This window comes from Lagopus leucura, unplaced genomic scaffold, assembly GCF_019238085.1.
Source record: "Lagopus leucura isolate 7727_CA_CO unplaced genomic scaffold, USGS_WTPT01 Super-Scaffold_100004, whole genome shotgun sequence".
In the NCBI taxonomy this organism is placed as follows: Eukaryota; Metazoa; Chordata; class Aves; order Galliformes; family Phasianidae; genus Lagopus; species Lagopus leucura.
The window spans coordinates 9850592-9865230 of NW_024962264.1; the positions used below are offsets into that span (position 1 = coordinate 9850592).

The window sequence follows — 14639 nt, forward strand, 5'->3', positions numbered from 1 at the left end:
ATAGCCCAAACTACTTCTCTGTCATTAGAAGTGACAATGCCACGGTTTTGCTGATGTCTTGCATCTCTCTTTGCCCTTCCAGTCTCTTTGAGATCGTATCAGGTTTCTGCATCAGGAATGGTAAACTCAAACAAAAAAAGCTTTCAGTTTCAGAAAGTTGTAAGCATTGGGCAATTTTAAGTCAGGAATGCCTACTATGACTGTCATACATATTAGGTAACTCTCTGAAAAGTTTAAGTAATTCAATTTAGATGAAAATATTTCATAGGGAAGAATGTGTTTTTGAAAAGTTGGTATGGAAGTGAATCTCTGTTTTTTTCATATAGAAACTAAAATTCTACCATAATTAAATTCCATTGAATGATTCCTTTGGTTTAGCAGCTATCAACATTTAACTACATTTTCTTAAAGTTAAATACAGCCAAATTTGCAGAACAACACTATTTATAGAATTTCATTGAAGCCGCAAAACAAGTATATAGAAAGAAATGCAAACTTTCAAGTTCCTTTAGATACTTGACTACAGACTATTTCTGTAAATAAAGATAGGCATAGCTGGAAAATGAATGTATCAAACCTTCTGCAGGCTGCAAATGCTGATACACTTGTCAACAGCTAATGGCTTTTTAAATCAATTAGCAGAAAGTGCTGATAAAAGATTAGTCTTAGAAAAAACCGTACAATGAATTGCAAATCATATACGGAGAAGTAAAACCTTGATAGAAATATTAGAAAATAAGGTCAATAAAATAAGCAGTGAAATTATTTTCACTTCCAATGCACACGGCCAATCCTTCTGTTTCTAATAAAACACTTGGCTGTAACTCAAGTTTTACTGCTACCTAACGTTTGGAAACAGCCAGTCTTTATATGAAGCTTAATACTGCCTTGAGTCGAAAAAGACACACTTTTTAGCCAATTTGAGACATGTAACTACTGGGGAAATATCTTCTCCCAACTTCTTCAAACAGCTGCTTAACTTCAAAATTGGTATAAATTTAAGTAACAGAAAATTTCTTTCTTACATGTAAAAAGTACACAAAGGGTACAACAAAATGAAATTCCTCCCTTTTATTTTCAGGCCAAGTTCTCCTTTCCTATATACCCCCACATTTGCAGCAACTCCTCTTTTCCTAAAGTTACTGTGGATTTACACATCTATAACCAAGAGCGACATTTGTCACCCCTGCGGCTCCAGTGCAAAGCCGTCACAGGATGCGGCTGAGCTCAGTATGGAGCTTTGAAACTCTCACACTGAACAACGTGCTGCTGGGACAACGGCTCAACAGACCACAGGGGTTGTCACTTCCCGGTAGCTGAAGATACATTGAAATGATTATTGATCGTGCTATTAAGTCACATTGAGATCACATTACAGAAGGTAGGGCCCATGAAGCAACAGGAAAATCTCAAAACCCCACTGGTTATAGCTATAGCACTTAACATTTTTTGTAGAGAAACATATGCTTAAAAGTACTTTGCAGACTTCAGCTAATCTCCAAAATCCCTCTGTGAGACAGGAAGAAAATATTATCTTCTTTAATTTAGAGCTAAAAACCTAAGATGAGGAAGTGCCTACAGCTACAGAAGAAAATAACAGGAGAAGGACAACTAAAACTGAGACCTGCTAGTTCCAACTTTTTCTTCCAGACTGCATCATTTCTGGTCATGATATTATTTTCACCTTCGTGCACTAGCTTGAACTACCTCCCATAGGCAGTTGAAGTATCGCAGAAAAATAAATAATGTTACAGTTTATCATCCCACAAAATTATCTACAATAACCTATTTTTGATAAACCCTATTACGTGACCACAAAAGACACATGAGATTACATCAATTATACTTTCAAATAATGCCAACTCTTACAAGCTCCATTAGTTTTCTACATGAGTATCTGCAGAAAGGCAAAATACTGTTTTTGTTTGTTTGTTTGTTGATGGCAACATTTTGAAGCTTATTTTAAATGCTATGAAAGGCAACTTATGCTGAAAAGAAGTCCCAGCAGTTACTGAGTTGGTTATTTCATTTTCCACTGCAGCAAGGATTTGAATCTTACTTTTTCTGAAAGCATCTTTAAAGAGTTCTTCAAGCTGTCTGGAGAATGCTGGCTTGCAGAATTAAGCAGAAGGTCTGCATGGCTTGATATGAGAGGCTGTAGATGATTGATGTTGCTGAGAACTTCTTTTGCCTTAGCTGTGTTTTCAGGTGAATAGTAAATACACTGGTATCCAGTACTGTAACAACAGAAAGATAGATGCACATCAAAATGATTTCTGCTATAATTGTGATTAACATGCTAAGAAATTTTGATATTGTAAGAAAAACGACACCAAAAATTGACATCATTGAAACCTTTCTTCCTTTACCTTAAAGGTAAAAACAAGTCCTAATTTGAACATCAGAGGAAAATCCAGACTACCAAACATTCTACTTCCCTTTTATCTGTTCACAAACTACTGCACTTACTCTGCATGGCTTATTTTTGCTTTTCAAAATTTATCTTTTTCATTGTGTTTTTCCCCAATATTTACTAATTATACATTATCCTTCCATCTCATTATTCCAAAACACTGTTTTTAGGCAGAGTATATTCCTACTGGTGGAGAAAAAAAAACCCACAGCATACGAGACCTGGGTGCACAGTGCATTTTACTCCTAATTTATTCATGCCTTCAACAGGCATGATTTTATTTGATTAACTACTCAGTGAAGAGCTCAAGGAAGAGGAGTAACAGGACATAGTGGATAAAAAAAAAACATGTCAGGCCATTCCAACAGCCCATACACAAAATGCATAGCTTGCTATATTACACTCATTAATATGTATTTAATTACATCACCAAGCTACTCCTGGAAGATTATCAATGACAGAGCATCCCCCAGCTGCCTCAGTATGCATCTGTCATCTTTCTTCTCGTGTCTTTTCTTCATTTATCCATACTTTTCCTCCACAACCTTATGCACCTCCACTTCCCCTCCCTCCCAATTTCAATTCTTCTCTTCTCTTAACAATTTTGACACTCGTGTAGTCTTTGGAACTTCACTGATCGTTGCTTTTTCATTTCAGTCCTTTTTCAGAGCTCTTCTCTCCCAGTCCCCCTTCAGTATCCCTTCCAGTTCCCACTTGTTAGCTTTCTATAAATTAGAAATTAAATTTAATTCGATAAAGGATGCGCACACAAATTCAAATGAAACAACTTCCACAAAACCTACAGCACATAAACTGTTTTGCAAATAAGAAAGTCTCAGAAGTAAGCATCTTCCTTAGAAGCTTTGCTGAGTTACTGTCCCAAGCTACACAATACTAAATCTTGATTTTGTCCCTAATGCCTACATTTATAACATAATTCTTTGTAGAGGTGGTCAGGATGCATTGTATTTAAGTCAGTGAAGCTTTGCTATGATCAGTCATGCTATCAACCACATCAAAATTACTGTCTCTAATTCACAGTCCACTGAACTAGTTACTGGCTACCAAGTGCGGAGCAGGATTTGCATAGCTCAACAAGAAGTACTGTAGAAACTGTCTTAGTTTTGTAAGAAGTAAGGAAATGGTCACGGCTCTGCCCTCAAGGAGGCAACACTGCCACTCATATCAGAACTATTGCTCCATGCACTCAACATTAAGAACAACTGTCTACATTAATTGTCTTATAAGTCTTGATACTTCACAACACTGAATCATCTCTGAACGCTCTGACTTCCCCCTCTCTTTATCAAACAGCCTTTTTTTGCAGGCTGAATATGGCTAACACCAAGCTCACTGTCCACATATTCCTTTCTGGGATTCCCCTCAGCCCTTCATTACCAGATCTTTTCCACTGATCTCCCATGCCTCAGTGAATGCTGCAGCAGAAAAAGCTACACGTCCAAAGAAAGCGAGCTATTATTTTCCTTGTACAACATGTCAAGGGATGTTTGAAGTTCTAACTGAACAAAATGAGTTTCCTTTTAAATAAATACCTCTAAAACTGAGGTGCCATGGCAATATACACAACAACAAGTAATATAACTTCAAAGCAGCTTTAAAGCTGCTGCCCATCCAATATATGGCTCTTAGAATTCCTGTAGAAATTAGACAAAGGGAATAACAACTAAGAAGAAACTTCTGCATTAGGGCAAAGATCACATAGGTAGGCTCAGTGTAAGAAATCTTGTAAGCAATACAAAAATCTATCCTTGAAATATTAAGTAAAATATTGGACAAATATTAACTTTTGAAAGTCTACAGTAGTGTATCACAGGTTAAGTTTCGAAGCCTTCACTCAGCCTCTAAAATGTATTTCATGTGTTGGCACACATTACTACATACACATGACTTCCAGTGGTCATTTCAGCTTTCAAATGGCTTTAATGACAACATCGTGTAATTTTTATAAAGAATATGTCAACCAAATCCGCAACTTCAACATTAAATTAAAAAAGTTCTTGCCTGAAAATAAATACGGCAATATGCTAAGTGTCTCTATTTTTATGACACTCAGGGTAACTCTATACTCCTGCTGTTAACTGAGTCATGTGTGTGACTAAGTTAAATTATCACCATCTGCGACTGGCTTAAAATCTTTTAACAATGAACATTTCACATTTTTCAGAATAAAAACTGCAGAAGATAACTTCCAGAATACAGTTTAATAACACACAACAAAAAACACAACATAATCTCAAGCTTACATACCTTACAGAAGCTACCAGTGCAGAGGCTTATTTGAAAGCATCACACTTGTCCTATCTAAAGCTATGATTGCAGAATCATAGAATGGCCTGGGTTGGAAGGGACTCCAAGGATCATGAAGTCCCAGCCCCCCTCCCACACACATGGCCAACCTCCGGATTTGGTTCTAGACCAGGTTGCCTGTTCCAGCAACTCACCGCACTCTGTGAAGAACTTCCCCTTGACATCCAGTCAAAAATTTCCCTTCTTGAGCTTAAAACTATCCCCCCTTGTCCTATCAAAACTCAACTGATTACATTAAAAAAAAAAAAAAAGAAAAAGCAAAAGAAAAAGAAAGAAAAAAGAAACAGGAAAATTTACTGCATGAGAAAATAAACCAAATGATCACTACTCAGGTCTTGAAAGCAGTCTTGAGAGAGCTTAGATGTCCCAGTAATGGCTTTTTGGTTTGTTTGTTTTTTATTTCCTAAAGATTCTCTTGACGATTTGGAAATTCAGTCTCTATTCAATCCATTCTCATTGATGTAATCTGAATTTCAATCTATCCTATCCTTGAAGTAATGAACAAGCCTGTACACACAAGGCTTCTCTTGCTGCTCTCCTATTACCTCTTAATTCCTCTTGAAGTAACATTAAATAACTGCCTTTAATCAATAATGGGACATATGTTTCAGTGAAAACAGCCATCACGATACCCTCCATCAGCCCTCCACTGACCTAAGCAGAATTCATGCTTAAAGTGAATCTTTCTAGGAAGATAACCAGGGAAGCATGATTATCTAGGAAAAGCCTTCTGTATTTCTTCAAATTGTTTTTTGTGTATCTTTGAGCTAATGGAAAGATAAAATCTTTAACATAGGGAAGAACCTTACCCCAGGGTAACTGAGCAAGAATTTTAGCAGAAGACAAAAGCTATAATACTTCACCACAGAACAGAGTAAATGTTATCTTTCAGCGTAGTCTTTTCCTGGCAGCCTACTGAGGTGCACATCCTATCCAGAAGACAGAGTTTAAGACATGTTATCCTCCTCTTTTGTTCCACAGAGAAAGATAGACAAAGTCATGAATCTGCTCTCTTCCCATCACACCTGGAAATCCAAATCCAAAGGAAATCCTTTCTAACCTTTCACATGCAAATAATCTATAAACCTCTCCTTCTCTTCAATTTCCAGTCCACAGTACCCTTCCTTCAGGCCTCCTTAAGGAAATGCATCAAGCAGCTCTGTTCAGAGAGATTAGTGGCTGAAAAACGTTCAGATGTGATGTTTATACCAATGAATAGCACGTGAACTGTGGAAGTTTCTCTGTAACACTTCCAACCACCTTAATACGTACGTTCGGTCAGTATAAAAAAAATGTTCATCTCCATGAAGGCTGACGTTATTTTACATATATGTATCTACATAAGCATACATACGAAAAGAGAGAGAAAATAACCAAAGAACATCTCTGTGAAAAGTACTATACACTACAAGCTGTGATTTCCCTTGGGAATCAAGGTTCAAGTTAGACCAAACACAAATAATCGCTATTTTAATATCTCTGGGCTTTCCTATGCAGCAATTTTATTTCGGATTCCTCACAGAATAGAAACGGTTGAACATTATGCAATTCATGTATAGAAACCCTGAAGATCTCAGCTTTAATAAAACCTCTGTTGGCAAGTAAGTTAGTGAAAGAAGTTAGGAAAGTCATTTATCTAAACCTCGTCAAACAACAAGAAATCCTCTTAGTTCAAACTCAAAATAATTATGGCCAAAAAAAAACCCTAAATAAACAAAAAAACCAACAGATTTTTATTACTTTTTTAAGTTCTTGTTAATTTAATGAGGGATCAGTTATGAAGATCTTGCTAGAATCGATGTAAAAAAACCATAGTGAATTACAACATCTAATGCAGCTGGGACATTCCTGTTTTTCTTGATGATTAGTAAACTAACATATTTTCTTAGACTTATGATTAGAAGAAAAAACATCCCTAATGTACCCTGAAAGTGATTTATGAACCCTTAAAACAGAGAGGCGTAACGTGTATAACTTAAACAACATCTGCCTTCACTGTTGCTGCACAACTGAGCTCTCTAAATTTGTTTTGCCATCTAGACCAATCATAAGACAAGTCCTTCCATTTGCTGGAAGGAGAAGTAATTATCAGGCTGACAGAAGACTGAATGTGAACAACCGATTTACTTTCTCTCTCAGCTAAAAAGAAGGAAAAAAGTAAGAAGAACCAATCATGAAAAAAGCCCTAAGATAAATGTATATGATACACAGAACATTATTTTAATTGCTTTGCTGTGATTTAGCATACCCTAATCAGCACATTTCAGTTATTCGAATTTAAATGATCTCATAGCAAAATATGACTTATAAGTATCTCCTGTTCTTAGTTATGAAGTTTGCTGATAGCTATCAAAAGAACAGACAATCTGCAGACGTGCACTGAAGACACACCTGATTTTTATAGTGCTGAAGCCACTTGTCTGCAACTTTGCTGAAAATACAGAATTGTGCAGATTATGAATGGGTTACAATGCAATACGACTGACTTTAGACCACACATGATTAAGAGCTGTTTTACAACTTCTTTTCAGTTTTTCAACTGAAACTGGGATTCTTGCTTGTTTAAAATGATATTTACATTTATTTTCTAGTCTTACCTGCTTGCAATTATCAAAAGGAAAAAAAATCATTTAAATACTGCATTTTTCATAAATATTATTACCAAAAACATTCTCTTCTGTTTGGTCTGCCCAGTGATCTGTATTATATGTAATAGAAATCCACGCCCATCTTCAAACAGATACATCTATTACACATTGTTTTTAATCTCGCAATTGCTAATATAATCACATCTTGTAAAGGGTGATATAACCTTGCTGCCAGTTAACGCTTCCTGCTGTCTGTTAATTCCACAAGCCCAGATTTGAGAAGGGAGTATTTTCTGATAGGCTGACAATGTTGAATATTTTAGTACTCTGTTCTACTAATCAGCCTGAAGGTCAAAGACATGCAAGACATACCATCACATGCACTGACAGTGATGTCTTGAAAGTTACCAGGAGCAGACTGAGGAATGATCTCTTCCACATCTTTCCCCAGGTCTTCAGCTCAGCTAGCCTAGAGGAAAAGGCAGCTAAAAATGCATTTTTTCCTCCTCACTTTATATTCTGACTGATATCTCATGGTATCACTTTTCTTTCTTCACTCGTAGCTTCAGAAAAGCTGCTTCAATTGTAGAACAGGAAATTTAAATTGTAAAGTCTGCCCCCGGAAATGCTAAGCATCCTCAAAGCATCCCAGTGAGGCTAAATAAACAATCACATACAAAACCTGTTATTGTCACAGCAAAAGAATTTTCACCATGGTAAGAATGACAATGGCCCTTACAAGTATCTATTTAAAATACCCTTAATTTTAAATTTTCAGATAAGCAAAATTATATTCAGGGCTTGCTTCCAGTCACTTTTTGCCCTAACTGAATTTCCCTTGAAAGCTCCTCAAAGACAGAAAGGAAGTCGAGTTTTGGAAGTTTCTTCGTTTTGTTTTGTGAAAATTCACATGCTAAGTGATCTTTTCTTCAGGATTGGCAAGCAAGTTGCTAGAAGCTGCACTCCACCATTGTCAGTATTCAAATATAAGTTTGTTAGTATGACTTCAGATTTTTTTTCTGTAAAGAATATGAACGGATAGTAACACAGTCACCAAAGTTACATCACCCCAAAGACAGTGCTGCCAGTGAGAGCTATGCCTGCTCAAAACTTGGCAGCCATAGCAAAAAAATATATGTGGATAATACTTTGTTAGCAAGACATTCAACTAACATTGCTGTACATGCTTAAGGTTTAACTTAAAGCAAACGGATATCTTAGTTCAGGCCTTTACCTTTACTTAGTGTCATTTTGATTTTATGAAGAAAAACCAATACATTCTGATATATTTCACAGGCGTGCTGAGAAGTGTTTCGGCTCACATGCCCAAGGCTGTCAGAAATGAAGATTGTACCACAACCTACTGTTTTGTTATTGAAAAGTTGTCTATAGCCATTTTCTACTTGAGCTCAAGTATTACAGAAGAGATGTCTCATTTAGAACAGCACGTTTTCTAGCATAGGTATTCCTCAGGCTCCCTGAAACGTGGCAAGAAAATTTCAATGCTTAGCATTTGTATCCAAAATAAATCTTGGCACCGCAGGTTAACTGTGCTTCAGTTTTGTAGTCTTGTAGTTTTATGAATGAATGCTTACCCAGTTGTAATAGATATTAATTTTTTTCAAGCATCCACAAAAACAGGGGGAAACTGTTTTGTAACTAACGTTATAAGGCAGATTTAACAATACTTGCTTAGCCATTATAGAAATACTTACTTTCGCCTTTCTGCCTCAAATTTACTCAGCAGTTTTCGGAGACCACCATTCTTAAATCCCTGGAAATGTGCTGCTGGGGCTCCCACAGTGATTACATCATACAGAGCATCTGGAACGAGAAAAGACAAGCAGAGAGTTGTGTCAACCTATACCCAGAGCATGGCAACACTAATCTACTCCACAATACACGAGAAGAATAAATCTATTATTTTCAAGGAATAATCAAGAATCTGTGTCTCAAGAAGGCCCAGGAGCTAATCAATCTTTCTACACAGCCACCTGCACATATTCAAAAGTTTACCTGATTTATTACTATGTCTAAATTATATGCCACATAAAGAAAAATACTCTAGCTCTGCAGTTTACAGAGCTACAAAGTAAATTGGTCCTTTGTGTATTTCACTTTATTACATCTTCCATTATTTAAACCGCAGTCAGGTTGAAATGCACAGATTCATGCACTTTAGAGTCGGGAGACTACTGTGATGAAATAGTCTAATACAGGTTATAGAATTACAGCTAATGATTACTGCATCGAGCTAATGTCTTGATGGTTGAGCAAACTTTTTACTATTATTTTTCATGTATTTTTCATTTCAACTTCAAGTGACACTAAATTCTTTTTTATCCCCAGAGAACTACTCAAACTGACCAGTAAAAATGTCCACTCTGCTTCCAGTTTGAATTTGTTTAGCTTCTACTTTCAGATATAACTACCTTCTTGACACTGCATTTAAGACTCATTTTCAATCACTTGTTAATTTTATGTATGCTTATAAACACAGCAACTGTCTTCAGATGAAAAGTTACCAAGATGTGCAATAAGTATGCTGCTGAACGTGACAAACTGCTGTTACTCTGTGTGTAATGATATGCATAATCATTTTTTTTTTTCCTATAGATGTATGCTTACAGAACTGGAGATGCAATGCTTTTTTCGAAACTGCCTCTCATTTGGGGCTGGCAATTGTGAGAATGAAGATGAGGACAGTTCCATCCACAATCACTCTTGTAAGTTTGAATTCCCATTTGCACTAAGCAGTATCATGCTGCATTCATTGGAGGTATAAAAACACAGGCCAAACTATTGCATTTTTAAAACATTCTTCTAAAGGAAGCATTAATATTTATTTTACTTTGTTTTTAATTTTATTTTGTGAACTGTTTTATTCATCAAGGAAGCTCTCAATGTAAATTAAAATCTCACCCTCTCCTAAAATAGAACTTCTCTTGCACTCTGATGATAAAAACCGCTCGAAGAAAGAACACTGTAAAAATGACTCAGAGTTAATGAACTATGTTTTACTTCCAGAGCTGAATCTCAAAACATATTCACTCAAACTGATTCCAACTCTAATGAATTGGTGGCTCGTCAGCTCCTTCTTAAAAGGAGAAGCAACATAATATCTTTAGCCTCAAGTGATATTCAAGATTCTTTAGTAGTCCATTCTTTCAGATCTTCATCGACATTTATCAATAACACAATCTTGGGCTATTGGAGCTCCACAGTTCTATTAGTTAGACAACGCAGGCTTGAAAATCAAGTAAGAGATGAACTTACAGTTTAATTGCATAACGGCTTCTGAATATGTTTTCAGAGAACTCAAAATGAAAGGAAAATACATCAAAGACCACATGTCCTAGTGCTTTTGCTGAGTTGTTTTAAAAACACTGATTTTAAGTACCTCGGGGGATCTGCTCAGAGGAGCTTTCATTGAGACCGTAGGCTCTTAGTATATATCAAGAAGCAGCTCATTCAGATGCAAACACATCCAGATCAGCTGAGCTACCTCCCATGTGCAAAAAGAACACGGGAGACTAAGGTTAGCAAAGAAAACATCTATCACCATGGTGATGGGCATGGGTTGTTCTATCTCTCCAGAATATGCTCTGTTGGAAAGTGGTGCGATCTTGGGAAAAATTCCTTGTGATGTGCTCCATTTACACATCAGTGCAGCTCCTCATGAAAGGTGTGCACTGTCAGCACAAGTGTACTGGTACAGCAATGTTCCAGTGACTCAGAACCACCACCCATGTCAAGAAAAGACAAGTGTTGGCAACAATCCACAGCAGAGAAAAAGCTTAAAATGTCACTAACAGTGATGAGAGTTGTGTCATGTTGTCAGCATGCTCCACAAAAACTGAAAATTAATTGATATTTGGAAGAAGGAAAGGGAAAAGAAAAATACTTTTCCCTCAAATAATCAGTTCAGAAATGAAAGGGGAAAGAAACAACACCACAGCATTAAATAAAAGGAGGAAATCGGGCTTTTAATATTTCACTTTAATTATCCTGATGGAAAGATACATTCATACGCTCCTTATACAGGTGAAATGCTCAGACACTTGCCAAATCACAACTCCTTCACCTTGCAGATGTATGAACTACCTGCTCATCACTATGTCCTGAGTAAAAGAGGCGCACCATGGGGACAACCACTGCAACACAGTTCCACAAACCTTGTTTTAATCCAGTCAATTTAAAGAGCTGAGAGATTTCTAGAAGCACAGCTCAGTTTAGAACTTGAAACAACTCTCTTGCCTTCACAGGAGGCAATCATTGTCTTGAACTGGACACAGAAGCAACTTTCCACCAAATTCATTCGAAACAAGTATGTTTTTTGTATAAACGGGGACAAAATCAGAACTATACACATACACATTTAAGTTCCGCAGTATGATGAACAGACCAAAAAGTTGTGCTTAACAAATAGATAGGGATACAGATAACAGTTATTTCAGAGTAAAACGGTATTTTTCTCAAAGATTTTCCGACTGAAACTATCTGCTATTACAAGACAGTACTGTGTAATAACCTCAAAGATTATCAAAGGTCAGTAAAAGCAACCCTACTTTCAGAAATGCTGAACAGAACAATACGTATCCATACGCATGCATATGATAAGATGTGGTTAACAACTACCTTGCATCCCCAGACAGAAGGTATCTGAAAGCACAGGGGTTAAATGACTGCTTTATGGCTCATGTGCTTGCGCGAATGGTTCGCGCTTCTTGCGATACTCTGGCTGCCATTTGATACACGACAAGTAAAGGCAGTGAGGAAAAGGATCAACCTGATATCAGTGTGCTGCTCACACCAGAACGAGCAGCAAATGATACAAACTGTACAAAATTATCACTATATACCTAATTAAAGACAAAGCTCTTCAGTGCTCATAAAATGAAGCTTATTGTAGTAAACCAAACAGATGGGATGCTGAGTAATTGATACAAAAAACCATTTATCCAACAAAAAGCAAGTACAATCACCTTCAATTATCTTCTGCCATTGTTATAATATAGTGCTACCAAAACATCCTAAACATACTGACCAGTTAATTTAGTGTAAAGGGAAATAAAAAGAGCCTGCATACCACGCTCATAGAAATCCACACTGGCAGAGGTGACCTGCTGTTTCAGAGAAGCTACAACAGAGCCTTTGCTAGGAAAACGTTGCCTACACAGTCTGCCTTTAATCAGTCTGACCAGATCAAAGTCTGAATTCAGATTCTATGGATCTTATATTGATCTAGATATTATATGGTGGATGGGGTAGGACAGTGAAGCCAAGATTGGCTATGTACTCCACGGTCTTCAAACTGCCATGGGGCCTGCTGTTATCGTGTTGCAAGAGCAAGATTCTGTTTTTCTCTGGCCTGGCTCTGGAATTTCCAGCTTCCATCTTATTCAGGACAGCAATGTACAAGTCAGAGCTGATGTTTCTTCTGGACTTCAGGAAATCCATAACGATCACCCCTCTCCTATCCCAGAAGACAGTGCACATCATTCTATTTGCTGAAGGCTGTGCTTGTAAGACCACTTTTGGAGACCACTGTCTGGTCTCCAAAAATGTTTGGAAATCAAATAATGTCAATGGATGCAATGGATTCCACAGAGAGGAATTCAGTGATGCATTTTTGCTTCATAAGCACTTTCACATTAGATGCCATTTTACTTGAATGCCCTTCTGCTGCCATCTGTCACATGGCAACAAAATTTAACAGGATGTTGTCAGGAAGGTTCAGCCTCTGCTGCTACACCAATATCCACCTCTGATGTGGTGGGCCAATGTAATAAAATGGGAGGCATTGCTTTTGAAGCAGCTCTAATATTATATAATCTGCCTAGTACAAGATTGTACTGCTAAGACACCTTAGAAAGTGTAATTTGCACATGTGTAGAGTGCATGCAAATCCAACAGATCTCTGTCTATAAGGCATTCATTATACTATGGTCATTTAATATAACGTTGCATTTGCATAGGATGCTGCTAAAACTACATCCAAGGAGCAGGCTTCTCTATTAAATGACAGAACACATTATAGGAAATTACCCCCACTTTCCAGAAGGTATAAATACTCTTTTTTCATGATAATTCTGAGATAATTGCATTTAACACTAAGAAAATGCTTACATATCAGAGAACAGCACTGAAAGAGCTCATTTAGACAGGAGCAGAACTGCGTTCATTAAGGTTTCCTAGGAAATAGGATACGTTAAGTTTAGAAATAACATTTTTCTTCGTGGCTACTTACATCACCTATGCTGATGAGTCCGCCCTACGATCTCTGGGAAGAAACTTAGCATGCTCTACCACTATCTCCAGCACCACAGTGGAAAGAAAAACACCTCAGAAACAAGAAAGGTAAGACAGGCTTTTACAAAACCACTGGCACTATAGATCATAACGAAAAATTCAGTCAGTGCCCTAAACACATGTGAATACTACTGAATATCATGCAGCACGTCAGTATGAAACAATACAGTATTAGATCTGTACTGGCACAACTGAATATTTTTAACCACACTTACAATTACAAATGTATTCCAATGCACATATATTCTGTGTGCATTTGTTTGAGAAGTCATAAGCACAAGAAGAGCATGCAACTCCTGAAATTCTTACTAAAAACAATATAATAGAAATTTAGTTAACCGCTCGGTTTTCCAAGATCTGTGGTCAGTATCAAAAGCTTGTGGCTTCAGAAGACGAGGCAAGAAAACATCGGACGTGATTTCTGGGTTTCAGCACAGACTCATAGCTTTCATTAGTCTCAGCAGTGGGTACGTGTGCATGTAGGATTCAAAATTCCTTAGAGATACGTGAAGGAAGAGGTAGCTGGTCATTTCTTTGTTCTCATGATTTACTTACGAGTTGTTCTCTAAGGACAATACATATTCAATTTCTTCAGAAATATCTCAATCAACTTCTTAGATATTTACAGGCAGATGAACAATCCTGAGAGTAAAATCCAGTCAAGCAGGAAAGTTCCATATTTGGACATAAAACAATGACAGGAAGTGTCTACACGGAGTTTCTAGGGACCATTAAATGAAGTGAATAATTAAATACCTCTACAGCAGTACAAGTTCTTAAATAATGAATTCATAAACTCCATCTTATTACAAAGGCTGAAAGAGCTGCTGTTGTTCAGCCTGGAGAAGAGAAAGCTCTGGGAAGACTTGATGGCAATTTTTCAGTATTCTAATGGGGAGCTATAAGAAAGGAGGGGACAGACTATTTAGCAGGGTCTGTAGTGAGAGAACAATGGTTTCAAAATTGAAGAGGGGAGATTTAGATTGAATATAAGAAAT

General features: G+C 37.0%; 1 protein-coding gene across 4 annotated transcripts in view; it reads right to left on the reverse strand.

Annotated features, from left to right (window-relative positions):
• Positions 1-14639, reverse strand: part of INPP4B (inositol polyphosphate-4-phosphatase type II B) — a 276822-nt gene that overhangs the window by 69758 nt on the left and 192425 nt on the right. For all 4 annotated transcript variants that reach the window (XM_042870797.1, XM_042870794.1, XM_042870795.1 and 1 more), the window contains 2 exons: positions 9045-9153; positions 2060-2237 (listed from right to left, as the gene is read on the reverse strand). In XM_042870797.1, coding sequence (XP_042726731.1) covers positions 2060-2237; positions 9045-9153 — 287 coding nt within the window. The remainder of the gene's footprint in view (positions 1-2059; positions 2238-9044; positions 9154-14639) is intronic.